The sequence below is a fragment of the Lygodium microphyllum genome, chromosome 12 (genome assembly GCF_053477565.2).
Source record: "Lygodium microphyllum isolate KBCC chromosome 12, Lygodium_microphyllum_v1.1.10, whole genome shotgun sequence".
NCBI lineage: Eukaryota > Viridiplantae > Streptophyta > Polypodiopsida > Schizaeales > Lygodiaceae > Lygodium > Lygodium microphyllum.
This window is the reverse complement of record NC_141146.1, coordinates 123549532-123563926: the sequence shown is the minus strand read 5'-3', so window position 1 is coordinate 123563926 and position 14395 is coordinate 123549532. Positions and strand designations below refer to the sequence as shown.

General features: G+C 38.5%; 1 protein-coding gene across 3 annotated transcripts; it reads right to left on the bottom strand.

Annotated features, from left to right (window-relative positions):
• Positions 1 to 11871: 11871 nt before the first annotated feature.
• On the bottom strand, positions 11872 to 14136 carry LOC148028222 (uncharacterized). Of its 3 annotated transcripts, XM_087689998.1 has the most exons (4): positions 13958 to 14136; positions 12877 to 13502; positions 12569 to 12704; positions 11872 to 12105 (listed from the first exon to the last, which is right to left on the bottom strand). In XM_087689998.1, the coding sequence occupies exons 2-4, from the start codon at positions 13465 to 13467 to the stop codon at positions 12065 to 12067; spliced, it is 768 nt and encodes a 255-aa protein (XP_087546124.1). In that variant the 5' UTR covers positions 13468 to 13502; positions 13958 to 14136; the 3' UTR covers positions 11872 to 12064. The 3 variants fall into 3 exon arrangements, with proteins under 3 accessions (XP_087546124.1, XP_087546123.1, XP_087546122.1); XM_087689997.1 differs by lacking the exon at positions 11872 to 12105 and having other exon boundaries at positions 12211 to 12704; positions 12877 to 13515; XM_087689996.1 differs by lacking the exon at positions 11872 to 12105 and having other exon boundaries at positions 12211 to 12704; positions 13958 to 14134.
• Between the last annotated feature and the right edge of the window lie 259 nt (positions 14137 to 14395).

The following is a 14395-nucleotide window of genomic DNA, read 5'->3' as shown; positions in this document are numbered from 1 at the left end:
ATTGGAAAGATATTTCTTTTGGTCCACTCTTAGAGCTGACATTAAAAGATACATCCACGAGTGCAAGATATGCCGAAAAAGTAAAGTATGACAGGCATAAACCACCTGGTCTACTGAAGCCATTAGCTATTCCCAATGAGCCTTGGGAAAGTATAGCCATGGACTTTATCATGGAGCTTCCACAAGCAGACAATGATGCAATGTGGACTATCATTGATAGGTTCAGTAAGCAAGCTCACTCTATACATATGCGAAAGACAATCAAAGCCGATCATATGGCTAAGCTATTCATTGTTCATATTTTTAAGCATCATGGCATGCCTAAGGCCATTATAAGTGATCGGGATCCCCGCATGACAAGCCTCTTTTGGCAAGCTCTCTTTGAGAACCTCAGGACTCAATTAAAGTTTTCATCCTCAAACAGATGGGCAAAGTGAAAGTGCTAATTCCACTATTTTGGACCTTTTGAGATACTATGTCTCTAATAATCAAAGAGAATGGGAAAAGTATTTGCCTTTAATAGAGTTTGCATACAATAACACGGTGCACTCTAGTACTGGTAAGGCACCCTTTGAGATCATCTATGGCAAGCCTCAATTACCACCCATTCTTCTTACAACACCATATTGGAGAATATAGAAATTTCCCATAAGTTTGGGACACATGGTCAAATCTTTGGATTTGTCATATCTTGAACACTATAACACCAAATCGAGCGCTCTATATCTCAATAGATTCCATTTTTCAAGTGCTTTCCAATGATAGGTCACATCATATGGTTTTGAGAAAGTTATGGGCATGTTATCCGGGTGCTACCTCTTCAGTATTCAAAAAAAGGGAATTGGTGCAAACTCACTAATATTGTGTTTTACGAAGGATAAGATCTTTGCAGCATATGAGTTTGTCAGAGACATTGATACAGCTTTCACCCAAGTAAAAGCTGTTATCCAAAGGACACAAGAGAAGCATAAACGTGAAGCTGATAAACATCGTCGTAAGTTAGATCTCAAGTTGGGACATTATGTTCTTCTTAAGTTTGAGAAGGCTTGCTTGAAGAAGAGAAAGGTCAACAGGGTAAAGTGGTTAAGCTTTCTAATCGCTATTATAAAGATCACAGATAAGAAAAACAATGTGACTTTTTGTTTGGATCTACCAAGTCATTGGAACATTCATAATGCTTTCCATATAATTTTGATATGTCCCTATATTGGAGAACCTCCAATGGAACCAATCAAGGAAGATTTACCTAGCATAGAAGAAAAAAAAGAGTTCTTGTGCCTAAAAGAATTTTACACCATCAAGACAATACTCTAAGGTCAGGTAAGGTATTACAAATGTATCTGGTTAAGTTTAAGAATTATCCCTCATTGGACACTCAGTTTATGACTGAGAGAGAAACACAAGACTTTCCAGATCTTATTAAGGACTATGTATCCCCTCTACAGTTGAGGTCAACTGTTTAGAAGCTAGAGGGATGTCACTAAATTGATTGCTTTTTACTCATTCTCTATTTAATAAATCTATGTAAATCAATCAATGACTCACTTTTCTTTTAGTGTTGATGATGATCTAGCATGGCCACGAGACCATTTAGAGACCAATATTCCTAGTGCATCACTTAATGGGGTGATCAGAGCACTATGACGAGGATATCTGGTACAGGTAGTACAAGTTATGAAGGGGCAAAGAAGTGTCTGCCAAGTGTAATAATGCACACAAGAACCAAGGAGTTACATAAATGAAGATGGATTGAGTTCTAAGAAGAGGAAGTGCATTAGTATTATGTATATGTATTTATGTGTGCATCCAGGGACCCTTGGGAACGTTTACTTGTGTGTAATGAGCATTGCATTCATTTGGGGCCATCCTCTCCCTTCCAAGTCAAGGTTTAAGGTCATTTCTTTCATTAAGAAAGACGAGAGAGGTAATTCTCTCACTAAGAAAGACAAGAGATGTGATCCGGAGAGAAGTGATTTTCCCTTTTTAAGGTCTAAAATGACACAAGCTTTTGTGTGGAAGTCAATCTTAAGGTTGAGACCCAAGGAAATCTAATGAACTCTCCTTAAGGTGGTTGCATGGACCACAAGCTAAGAGTACAGTTTTTTTAAAAAAATTAATAGACATGGTGAATCCATTTTTAAAATATCTTGTGATAGAAAGACAATCTCTAAAAATGGTGGTTATTGGAAACAACGAGATCTACAACTTTCGTGTTGGATGTTTTTTCATCCGAGCAACGCACAGAGAGATATCTCAAAATTGGTGTTGCAGAGTAGATCCTAGAATAGCCACATCTTACATGAAGATCAACCTTTTCAATCTTGGCACTCAAGTCTCTCTCCAAGAAGATAAGCTCTTGAAAACCTATAAAAGAGGAGGCTCTCCTTGGGTGGGGGGGTTTTTGAAGGAAGCATCACTTTGCATGCATTGAAGAGGAGAAAAGAAGAAGCAAGTGTTGCGTAAGCCCTGATGAAATCAAGTTCCAAGAGGAGAAGAGAAGGTGCAAATGTTGCGGAGGCCCTGCTGAAATCAAGTTCCGAGAGGAGGAGAGAAGGTGCAAGTGCTACAGAGGCTCTGTTGAAATCAAGTATCAAGAGGAGATCCCTACACATATTGTGTAGGAGAGAAGGTGCAAGTGCTACGGAAGCTCTATTGAAATCAAGCTCCAAGAGAAGATCCCTACACATATTGTGTAGGAGAGAAGGAGACACTCAAGAAGGATCAAAAGGTGTCAACTTTCAAGTTGTGCAAGTGTTAGCCGGTTGTATACCATGCAAGGAACCGTGATCTTGTTCCCAGGATCTACAAGTAAGAACTAGTTTATGTGTAGTAACGAAGGAGCTTGCTCTTCAATAATATAACTTTACAAGGGGGGGACTGGCCCATCTTCCAGTCCCTAGTGTGTTCTCTCTCTCTCTCTCTCTCTCTCTCTCTCTCTCTCTCTCTCTCTCTCTCTCTCTCTCTCTCTCTCTCTCTCTCTCTCTCTCTCTCTCTCTCTCTCTCTCTCTCTCTCTCTCTCTCTCTCTCTCTCTCTCTACATCTTTCTTTTCTCTCATATGCTCTCTCTCTATGCCAGCATAATATTTACCATATATCTTTTAAGTATATAAGAAAGTAGAGCATGTATCTCGGATCCTATAACATTAGGACATTGACACAAAGCTTTATAAGTATTATGTTGCAAGTTAAAGCTAGCTTATAATTATGGTCCTAAGTGCCTAGCCTCAAAGATTTGAAACCTAGACTTAGGAGATTCACTCTGAGAAAACCTATTATAGCATCTATATTCAAAGGACTCACTTAGGAATCACTATTTAGCACTTTTATTCTTATAAAATATCCCTCCTAGAAAATTTGAGCATAATTTCAATTGCTTTCTAGAAAGTATATATTCATGTGCATGAATTCACCACTTTACATCTCTCAAATGTATAGTCTACTTAAAAAACATCTAAAAATCTTAGATAATCATCGAGATCTATTGAGGCATCCTCATTTGTATTGAGGAATCTAAGAAGATCATTTGTGAGCAAGAGAAAAAACGGTTGGATGAAGATTATGATACAAATATTAAAGCAACAAATTTGTTTATTTCCTCAAGGGTGCACCATGTAATCTTTATAACACACCTTTAAAGAGCATCAAAGATCTCTGTTTTAGAGGTTCTTTTAGTATTTTATACGTACTTTTTTTTTACAAAATACATTAGAATATTTCTCATCATACCATCTTACTACTATATTATTTTAGTTGTAAGTTCAAAAAGCCTTGAACCTCTAGAGGGCTTCCCAAATAGTTTCCAAACCTCCCCTTTTTTATTAAAACCCATTCTCTCTCATGCTTAATCACTCCCTTTTTCTTTTCCCTTCCTTTTCTAATTAAACCCCTCCTCTCTCTCAAGTGTAGACTCTCTCTCTCTCTCTCTCTCTCTCTCTCTCTCTCTCTCTCTCTCTCTCTCTCTCTCTCTCTCTCTCTCTCTCTCTCTCTCTCTCTCTCTCTCTCTCTCTCTCTCTCTCTCTCTGTGTGTGTTAGATTCAAGTTTTTAATTTAAATTTTTCTCTCTTTTCTCCTTTTTTCTCCTCTTTTAAAATTTTTGAAGCATTTTTTAAGTTAAAAATTTTTTGATATAGTTTTTCACATACTTTGAGAGAGAGAAAGGGGGGAAGGGAGAGATAAGAGGAAGAAAAAGGATGAGGAGGAGGAGGAGGAGGAGAGAGAGAGAGAGAGAGAGAGAGAGAGGTATGAAGGGAGGTGAGCCTTGAAGTGGAAGCATGAGTAGGAGCAAGAGCTATGGTGGAAGGAGCAAGAGCAATGTGGGAACTCCGACAGTCACAATGTGTGACCAACCTTCCCTTTATTCAAATGTCACTAAAAGAATAAAGAATGAAGTGAAAGTGATGGGAACTCGCCGCCTGCATTGTGTGGGCATGGGTACTATCAATGTAGTAATACACAGCCAGCTCGGCTAGCAAAGGTGCCTTTAGCCCCAACAACCTCCCAGTTAAGGAACCCAAAATCTGCCTCAGTGAGGAGTGAAAAGAAAAAGAAAAGATAGTACAACATATGCATAGATACAATAGGATGAGGAAAGATGTCACCTCATCCAACACCCATCAACCTCCTAAAGAAGGCAAAGCGCTCTGTAGAGAGGCTTTTTGAGAGCAAGTATGTAGGATTCTGGTTAGTTGAGATCTTGACAAGGTCAACAAACCTATTCTCAATGACCTCACGAATGAAGTGATACCTCACCTCAATGTGTTTTGTCTTCGCATGGAAGATCGGATTCTCAGCTAACTGGATAGCGCTCATAGAATCTGAATGCAGTGTAGGGATAGCATATGCAATAGCAAGGTCAACAACCAAATGACCCAACCAAATGGCCTCCTTGCAAGCTACAATGGTTGCAACATACTCAGTCTTTGTAGTAAAAAGGGCCAAGTATTTTTGCACCCTAGATATCCATGAAACAATACCTCCAGCAAAAGTGAACACATAGCCAAAAGTGGACTTCCTGCATATCTTGCATAGTCAGAGTCAATGTATCCCACGACTCCTATATATTGGCTACCATAACATATGCACATATCAACAGTGCCCTTCAGGTACCTCATGATACTCTTCATGTCATCCCAATGCCTCTTGCCAGGTGTAGCCATATAACAACATGCCACAACACCAATTGCAAATGCAATATTTGAATGGGTGGCTATCATGGGCATACATAAGACTACCCACTATGGATGCATAGGGAATCTTGGCCATCTACTCATCTGTCTACGAGCAATCGGCCTATGATACCTTCGCATGAGAAGGCAATGGATAGCCAGTAGGCTTCACATCCTCTATACAGAAGCACTCAAGAAATTTATGGATATACTCCTTCTGTGATAGATAGAGTAGCCCCTAAGACATGCCTCATGTAACGCACATACCAAGTATATGAGAGGCATGTCCCAGATCTTTCATCTCAAAGCTCTTCTTGAGCTGAGCCTTAAGAGCATCTAGCTCATCATGAGCTTTCCCTACTAAAATCATGTCATCCACATAGAGTATCAAAATTAGTAATGAACCATTACGAGCTTTCTTTGTGTACAAGCATGGATCCATAGCACTATGGATGTAGCCTTGTGACTACATGAATGCATCAAATTTGTGATACCATTCCCTAGATGCTTACTTCAAGCCATAAAGACTCTTCCTTAATCTGTACACTAGGTATTCCCTATCAGACTCTGCAAAGCCCTTAGGCTTCTCCATGTATATATCTCATCATGCAAGTCCCCATGTAAGAAAGCTGTCTTGACATCCAACTGATACAAGTCGAAGTCAAGCTGTGCAATCAAAGCCAAGACTAAGTGTAGGGTGGTCATCTTAATCATAGGAGAGAAGACCTCATCAATGTCAACACCATGTTCTTGCTTAAACCCTTTGCTACCAATCTAGCCTTTTGTATGCCAGCCTGGGGTGTCCAGGGGTACTTTTCAACTTGTACACCCACTTGCAAGGCAAGCCCTCTTGCCACTAGGCAAGGAAACTAAATCCCACGTATGATTCTTATGCAACAAGTCAATCTCAGACTACATAGCCCTCTCCCTATGAGTGACTATCACCCCCATGCATAGCCTCATCATAGGTAAGAGGCTCTCCTACATCTGTAACCAAGGCATAATTTATGGAGGGATCATAGCAATTAGGAGATCATCTATCTCTAGTAGAACGCCTCAATGCAGACTGTGTTGCTTGTCCAATATCCTGTCTAACAGCCTAGCCATGAGGACCGGGACTGTTGCTGGTGTAGGCTATCTAACTAGTTGTGTGGGAGTAGGGGGCTCCTCCTAAAAGATAACCATGCGTATCTCAATAACTTTCTCGGCAACTTGCTCAAGAAGGCTCAAAGAGTGTCCAAGAAGAATACAACCAGTAGGAAACTTGAACGGAGTGGCTATGGCTGCCAACAGAGAGATGACTACTATAGGTATTCGAATGGAAGCTAAGAGTATTCTTTGTTGAGCTCACGAAGAAGAAGGCTTTGATACCAACATTGAAGGGAGGTGAGCCCTAAAGTGGAAGCATGGGCGGAGAGCAAGAGCTATGGTGGAAGGAGCAAGAGTAAGAGAGAGACACACACTTAATTTGTGGGAACTCCAACAGCCATAATGTGTGACAGGCCTTCTCTTTATTCAAATGTCACTGAAAGAATAAAGAATGAAGTGACATCGATGGGCACCTACCGCCCGTAGTGTGTAGGCACGGGTATTGTCAATGTAGTTATACACGAGCGGCTAGACAGAGGTACCTTTACCCCCAACACAAGAGGGGGGAGGGAAGAGAGAGAGAATCATAGAGAGGAAATATAAAATTAAGAGAGAGAAAATTAAAATTTTTAAAGAGAGAAGAAGAAAGAAAAGGAAAAAAGAGAAGAGGGAGAGGAGAGAGAGAGAGAGAGAGAGAGAGAGAGAGAGAAAGAGAGAGAAAACAAAGAGATGAGAGAAAATAAACTAAAATAAAAGACAAAGAGAGAGGGGAGAAAGGGAGAGAAGAAGAAGGAGAGAGAGAGAGAGAGAGAGGAAATATGAAATTTAAAAGAGAGAGATAATAAAAAAAGAAAAAAAAGGAGAGAGAGAGAGAGAGGGAGAGAAAGAGAAGGAAAAGAGAGGGGGAAGAAAAAAAGGGGAGAGAGAGAAGAAAAAGAAGAGAGAGAATATGAACATAGAGATAGAAATATAGAGTGAGAAAATGCAAAATTAGAGAGAGAGAGAGAGAGAGAGAAAGAAAAGAAAAAATTTAAGAGAGAATGAAGAGAGAGAGAAGAAGAAGAAGAAGAAAGGACAAAAGAGAGGAGGGAGAGAAAATGAAAAGAGAGGAGAGAGAGGGAGAAGAAAAGGGGGAGAGAGAGAGAGAGAGAGAGAGAGAGGTCTCTTTCTTCCCCTTTTTAAATTAAACGTTTCTCTCTCTCTCTCTCTCTCTCTCTCTCTCTCTCTCTCTCTCTCTCTCTCTCTCTCTCTCTCTCCTCCCAATTAGATTAACCTTTTTAATTTAAAATTTCCTTTCTTTTTTCTCTTTTTTCTCTTATTTTAATTAAATATTTTTTAAAAATATTCTTTTTCTTTAATTAATTATTTTTTAAAACTTTTTTAAAGAAAAAAATTGTGATATAGTTTTTCACATATTTTGAGAAAGAGGAGAGAGAGAGAGAGAGAATAAAAAAAGAAAAAAAAGAGGAGAGGGAGAGAGAAGGAAAAGAGAGGAGAGGGGGAAGAAGAAAAGGGGAGAGAGAGAGAGAGAGAGAGAGAGAGAGAGAGAGAGAAAAAGATAGATAGAGAGAGAGAGAGAGAGAGAGAGAAGAAGAAGAAGAAAAAGAGAGAATATGAACACAGAGAGAATTATAGAGAGAGGAAATAGAAGAAGAAGAAGAAGAAGAAGAAGAAGAAGAAGAGAGAGAATAAGAACACACACACATAATTATAGAGAAGAAAGATAAAATTTAAGAGAGAGACAAGAAAAAAAATTAAAGAAAATGAAAAGAGAGAGAGAGAGAGAGAGAGAGAAAACAAAATTAAGACATAGGGAATTGGAGGGAGAGAGAGAGAAAAAAAACATAGAGAAAAGAGGAGAGAGAAAGAGGAGAAATGGATTGTTGAGTGAAGTATTACATGGTAACTTCACTTGTGGCTTCTTGGTTGTGAAGTGGCCTAGCATTCCATTCAAGAGAGAGAGAGAGAGAGAGAGAGAGAGAGAGAGAGAGAGAGAATCAGGGGGGAGGGAAGAGAGGGAGGGAGGGAGAGAAGAAAAAAATTAGAAACTGAGAGAGAAAAGAGGAGAAATAGATTATCAAGTGAAGTATTGCACGGTAACTTCACTTGCTACTTCATGGCCTCGAAGCAGCCTAGCATTCCGTGCATGCGAAGAGTGTGTGGAGTGATAGTTCATATTAATTGAGTACATGTTTATCCATCCTTAATGCTAGCCAATTAGCTAAACATGTCTAAACATCAAACAATCCAGAAAGGCCCAAAGAGAAAAAATATGAGAAAAGTGGAGAAGACATTAAGAAATACTAGAATGATATCTTATTATCGAATAGACACAAGCTTGCTTAATTAAGAGATAGAGAGCAAGCATATGAATGAGACCTATTCTATTAAAAGAAGGAGAGGGCCAAGGGCATAAGACCATTGCAAAATAATATATAGTGATAATGTCAAAAATTCCAAAGTTTTATAGTGGATAAGATCTTTCTTTTGATACTAATGAGGCGCAATGATCTAGATCATGGGCCTACCCACATAACAAAGTCTTAGACGTCAAACATATTTGATGTCCTTGAAAATCAAACATCTCATCTCTTCTTCACAATAGATTGTGAGTCTTGATAATTATCATTAGGCAATCAAGCAATTGGTAGAGACTAGAAAATATGAATATATGAGTAAGATTAGAAGCTAGCATTAAAGATTTTAATCATGATGTTGAATTACAACAACAATGAAGATATAGATTATCCATTTACGTGTACTTTGTAAAACAACTCATGAGGATATACAATAGGCATGAACTTATAGCCCACCTTGTATGTAAGTTTAAACTATTTGAAGTAAGAAGGCACAAAAGACATTTGTTCAGCTACTACTCTTCTCCCTCTAGCAGTGGTAATGACTAAGATTGCCTAGTTTTTTGCTTGAGCCAAATATTGATACAAATATACGGAATATAAGGCTAATTGCACCATAAGAAATTTATAGAATGTTATTTATGCAGGTGAAGTGGAAATCTAGGGATGTCCATGATGATAAAGATCTACAACTTGATCTTGATTCACAAATAGAGCAACAAACTTAAAGCACACCAACTAATCAAGTTGAGGCCAAGAAAACATTTATTAATTTATCAAAACCTACTGCTACTGTTAAGCCTAGTTCATCTAGTATTGAAGCAAAATTTCTATTTCAAGTAACAATATATATCCTTAATCGTTGTTGCACATGATATTTTGAAATTAGTCTCAAAAGTTGAGGCAATTTCTACTTTTATAAGATTGTACTAGTATGATACATGCCTTAGATGTTGATAAAATTGCTTATAGACTACGACTAGCATGTATGTTTTGAACCATATTCTAATGAATTATAAATCAATGAATGAACATTAAATATCCTCATTCCAAATTGCTCAGACTAGCTAGAAAGTACGAAATTCTAGGCTTCTTAATCCATCGAGATTCAATACTTGGTATGATAATCTATCCTCACAAACAAATATAACACATGAATCCTTGTTATGCTTGGTACTGAGGTCTCACTCCATATTGTCAGTGATATTGAATTAAATCCAAAACATGTAGTTATTGATAGTAAACAATAATTATACATATAAAAAGTGAAAAAACCTTCTAATGTCTATTAGCACTAGAAGTGCAAGTAGCATTCATGATCTAATGGTTACATCAATTTATTGGGTCGAGGGTTTCAACTCTGCTACAAAACACTATAGCAATGACCACTAAGAGCTACAACAATTGAAACCCAATATCTTCACTTAATGGTAAACGACATCATGAGCACATGAAAGGGAGTAGAACATACCTATCTAAAGTGGAAAGAGCCTTCAACATAGCCCGTGGATAGTGGCAAGAAGAGTAGCAAATGAGTGTCCATTGAAAACTTTCCACTAATAGTGTTCTCAAATGCTAAGCGGAAAACTTTTGTAGTTGTAGCACATAGAGATTCTCTCATTATGCATCTAAATCGAATCCTTTCATTGAATAGGGTTTTTTTTTTAAACTCTATGTGCAATACTCCATATGTGTAAGGTAGAATATAAATGGGTTGAGTTGCTTTAAAAAGTAGATGTATGTTGCTCTTCATATGTGTAAGGTAGCATATAGATGGATTGAGTTTCTTTAAAAAGTACGTGTATGCTACTCAATACATGTAAGCTTCAAGCATGGACCCTACACATCTAAACTTTCTCATTGACTACCTAGTGTTGTTTAGTATTATGTGGGATCATGATATCTATCCTAATAGAGCCATTCTTAGCCATCAAATGCAACTAGAACAAGAACATTAGTCATTCACATGCCACACTCTTTGGCATGATCATCCATGCACCATGTATGTGATAAGGAGCAAAAAGTACATGCATATTCTTAGCTTGAATATGTAGCTAGGATGAGGATAATAAGCAAACATTGTATATACAATTCCTTGGTATGCCTGTTTGTAGCTAACATATGTCTGCATACCTATCTAATTGTGCGGATAGGATGAGAACACACAAGGGATACCTACAAAACTATTCAAATTGACAAAGTCAAAAAGCTTAAAATATTTTAGTTCTTCCCTCCTTTTCTCCCCCCCCAAAAAAAAAAACCACCACCACAAAACACACACACGTGTGGCATATCCAATGGGTTGCTGATGAATTAAAACTTTGTAGTCTTAAAGCAAAAGTTACCACCTTACTGATACCCAACAGCAAAAATGTATGATACAAGTATCGTGAAAATATTTCCACCAAATCAGATTTACTTTTCTTGTCTATTTCTATCATGGATGTTCATGCTGTTTATGCAAATTCAATTTTGCATCATTACTCATATAAAGAATATCATAATAGTTAAGTTCATGCCAGTATAGTTTGAGATCATTTGTACGCCACTTTAGATTTACACAAATTTTAAGTTTCTTAATAGCATCACAATACTAAGATAAACTAATTTGTTCAAGAATATATGCTATAAACAATTCTCCACCTTGCATTTTGCATGATGACTCCTTGCAGGAAGGCATGCTAACTTGAAAGAAAAATCTGGAAACATACACAAAATAAACCTACATCTACTATAATATCAGTATAAAATGAGCTTACTGAAATAGTCAAAGTCTATCTCATCCACACAAAAGAAGTGCAAAAGCCCTTTCTCTGTATCTTGTTTACTCCATGGCAAAACTGAACTTCAGAATCATTGTTTTAAAAAAGCTGGTGAACTGCAAACTGTGCTTATGCAAAGCTGCTCCAAGCAACCAAGGATGGATACAAAATGCAAGACGCTACAAGTTGGATGACATAAGTTACCTTAAGAATTGGAAAATCAAACAAATTTCCACCAACACCCAGGAATGAATGGATCAAAACTTCAGTGTCAAGCAGACATCAATCAAGCAGCAGTGGAATTTCAGAAGTTACACAATAAACTGAGACAATCTACTAGATTCAACAGTTAAATGCTCCATTACCTGTTTGCTTTGTTAGGACTGCAAATAAAATCCATAAAGTAAAAGAAACATGGGATAACAAGAAGCCTTAAGGTCAATTGAACAATGTAACGAGGCCTTTTCACAAGGACAAAAGAAAAGTGCAACTTGGATGTCACTGAGCTAGATCATATTTTGAAACATCATGATGGCAAATCTTCGGTCCAGTCCCCCAACCAGGATGTATAAGCTAGACATCCTTTCATTGCATACAATTGAAATGATCAGGTATCAAATTTCATGTAGCCAGATAACTGCTAGCTGATTACTTGGCTCCAATGATTCCAATGCCTTCTCCTACATCTTTGCTACCTCAAGCAAGGACTGGCAGAAATCAAATTTTGCAGATCTATCCTTGCAAATCAGATAACAAGCAATAAGTGTATATTTCCAGATCCAATGCCAGTAACATAAATAAGAAACTACAGCATGAAGGGATACATAGAGCACGAAAGGCAAAACTGTACACAAATTAAGTGGAAGCCTGTGCTTCAAGCATAGCTACATAAAGGAGACTTCCTGCTTATATCAGACCCTCTCCTTGTCTAAAAAAGAGCCTGGGAAGGTTTTTAACTGCATTATGTTTCTCCTTTGGACTCATATAGAGTCTATATACAGAATACCAAAAGTACTCGAAAAACCTTCACACATTGATGAAGGATAGCCCAGGCTGGTGTAAAGAGGCTTCACTGCCTGAGGATGATATCAACTCAGAGTCATGACAGCAATTCAGAGACGAGACCTAAACATTGCCCAAGACTTTATTCGGTCCATATTCATGGAAAGTATAGAAGGGGTTGATGTCTGATTACTTGAAACAGCAGATGCTGCTGAGGCTGTAACACCCCTATTGCTGTTTTCGACTTGATGTTTGACAGTTTGAGAAGAGCTTTGACCTGAGGCTGCCTCAGAATTATCAAGGACCTCACGTTCAACATCATCAACAATCTGCAACAAAAACCCAATAATACAAACAGACAAATTATCACACTTGCCTGGCACACCTACAAGATGAAACAAACTGCCTGGAATTATTAATGTATGCATCCACATAAATACATACATCAAAGGCCACATGCATACACATACTGGTATGCACACATGAGAGATGCACTCCTACCTTCTTAGTTTCACTGGGAGACAGAGATGGTATTATCTCCACAAGTCGCAATCTGATTCGCTGCATTGCATCTTTGGTCTTGCCATAAGCTGTGTGTGTTGCTTCTCGGATGATTGACTCCATCGAGTGCCGAGCATACTCCAATGTGTCAGCAGGAATAGGAACCGCAGCAAGTTTGTCAATGAGCATCTCCTTCACCTGCAACAGACTGCCCCTAAGATCTGCTGCAACGCCTTTTGAGACCTGCAGGACACTTTTACCCATGGCCCACCCATGAGCATTCTCATTCTCTTGCATTTTTCCGGCCCTCGAGCCCAACTGTGCAGTCCCTTTCTCGTCCTCTTCACTTTCATCACCTTCTGACACATCCTGAGAAGCAGGAGGGGCCCTTTCCTTTTGAAAACTGGGCACTACTTTACTCTCTTCATGTGCAGACTTAGGTGGAGCATACAGTTTTCCCTGGCTTAAAACATCGTTTGTGCTCAATTCCCTGTAACCATTGCTCAGCGTGCTTGGGGACAGGTTGCCAGCAACATTCTGGCTGTTGTTGACTGAAGCCTGTTGAGATGGCCTTAGAATCTTGATCTCCATACGTAATATGGTGGGAGACTAGAAATGAAGAGACCCTGCAGGACAGTACTGCAATTGATATGAAAAAGAAACTAGAAATGCAAAGACCCTGCAGCAGTATTGCAATTGATATGGAAAAGACTCGAAAGGCAAAGACCCTGCAGGGCAGTATTGCGATTGATATAAGGAAAACAAGAAATGCAGAGACCCTTCAAGTATGGCAATTGATATGAGGAATGAGAATTCTAGCAAAATTAAGATGGGATCAGAATAAGAGACTGATTACCCTAACTGTTTCCATGGCAGTAAAAGCACTAGCTGGGGTAATAGAGGAAATCAAGCTCTCTACCAAGAGGCTTTACATTTATCAAGAGAAAAACAAAGCTATATTAGACAGCAACATGGCAAGACAGACAGGTAAATTTCAGACAAACATTGCAAAGGATTACAGAAGCCAAATGATTAAAGCAGAAAATATGCAAGCAAAGAGGCAAGGAAGAAGAGAGGATACCTGGTGTGTATGGTCTGTGACTCTGTTGAATTGCGTGCTCGCTTCGTCAGAGGAATGAATTAAGAAGACGACGGACGTGAAGAGGTCCTCCCGTTCAGGCGATGGAGATGATGCTGATCATAAGCATATCCTTTGGATGAGTCCTCTTATTATTACTTATTTTCTTTCTCTCCTAATATATTGCAAAAACAAATGCGTAAATAGAAAACGAATGGTTATATTTATGTCCTCCGTTTCTTAATAGCATTTCAAACAAACAAACACGCACGCACGCATGCACGCGCACACGATTATCGAGAAATACTGTTCCTATGCGATCCACCCCCACCGCACCGTAGGGCTTGGTGTCTACTAACACAATTACATAGAATCCTTTCAACTTCCAATTTTGTAAGGCATTGTTCAATGTCCTTCAAAAATACTTAACTAAAAGAGGAT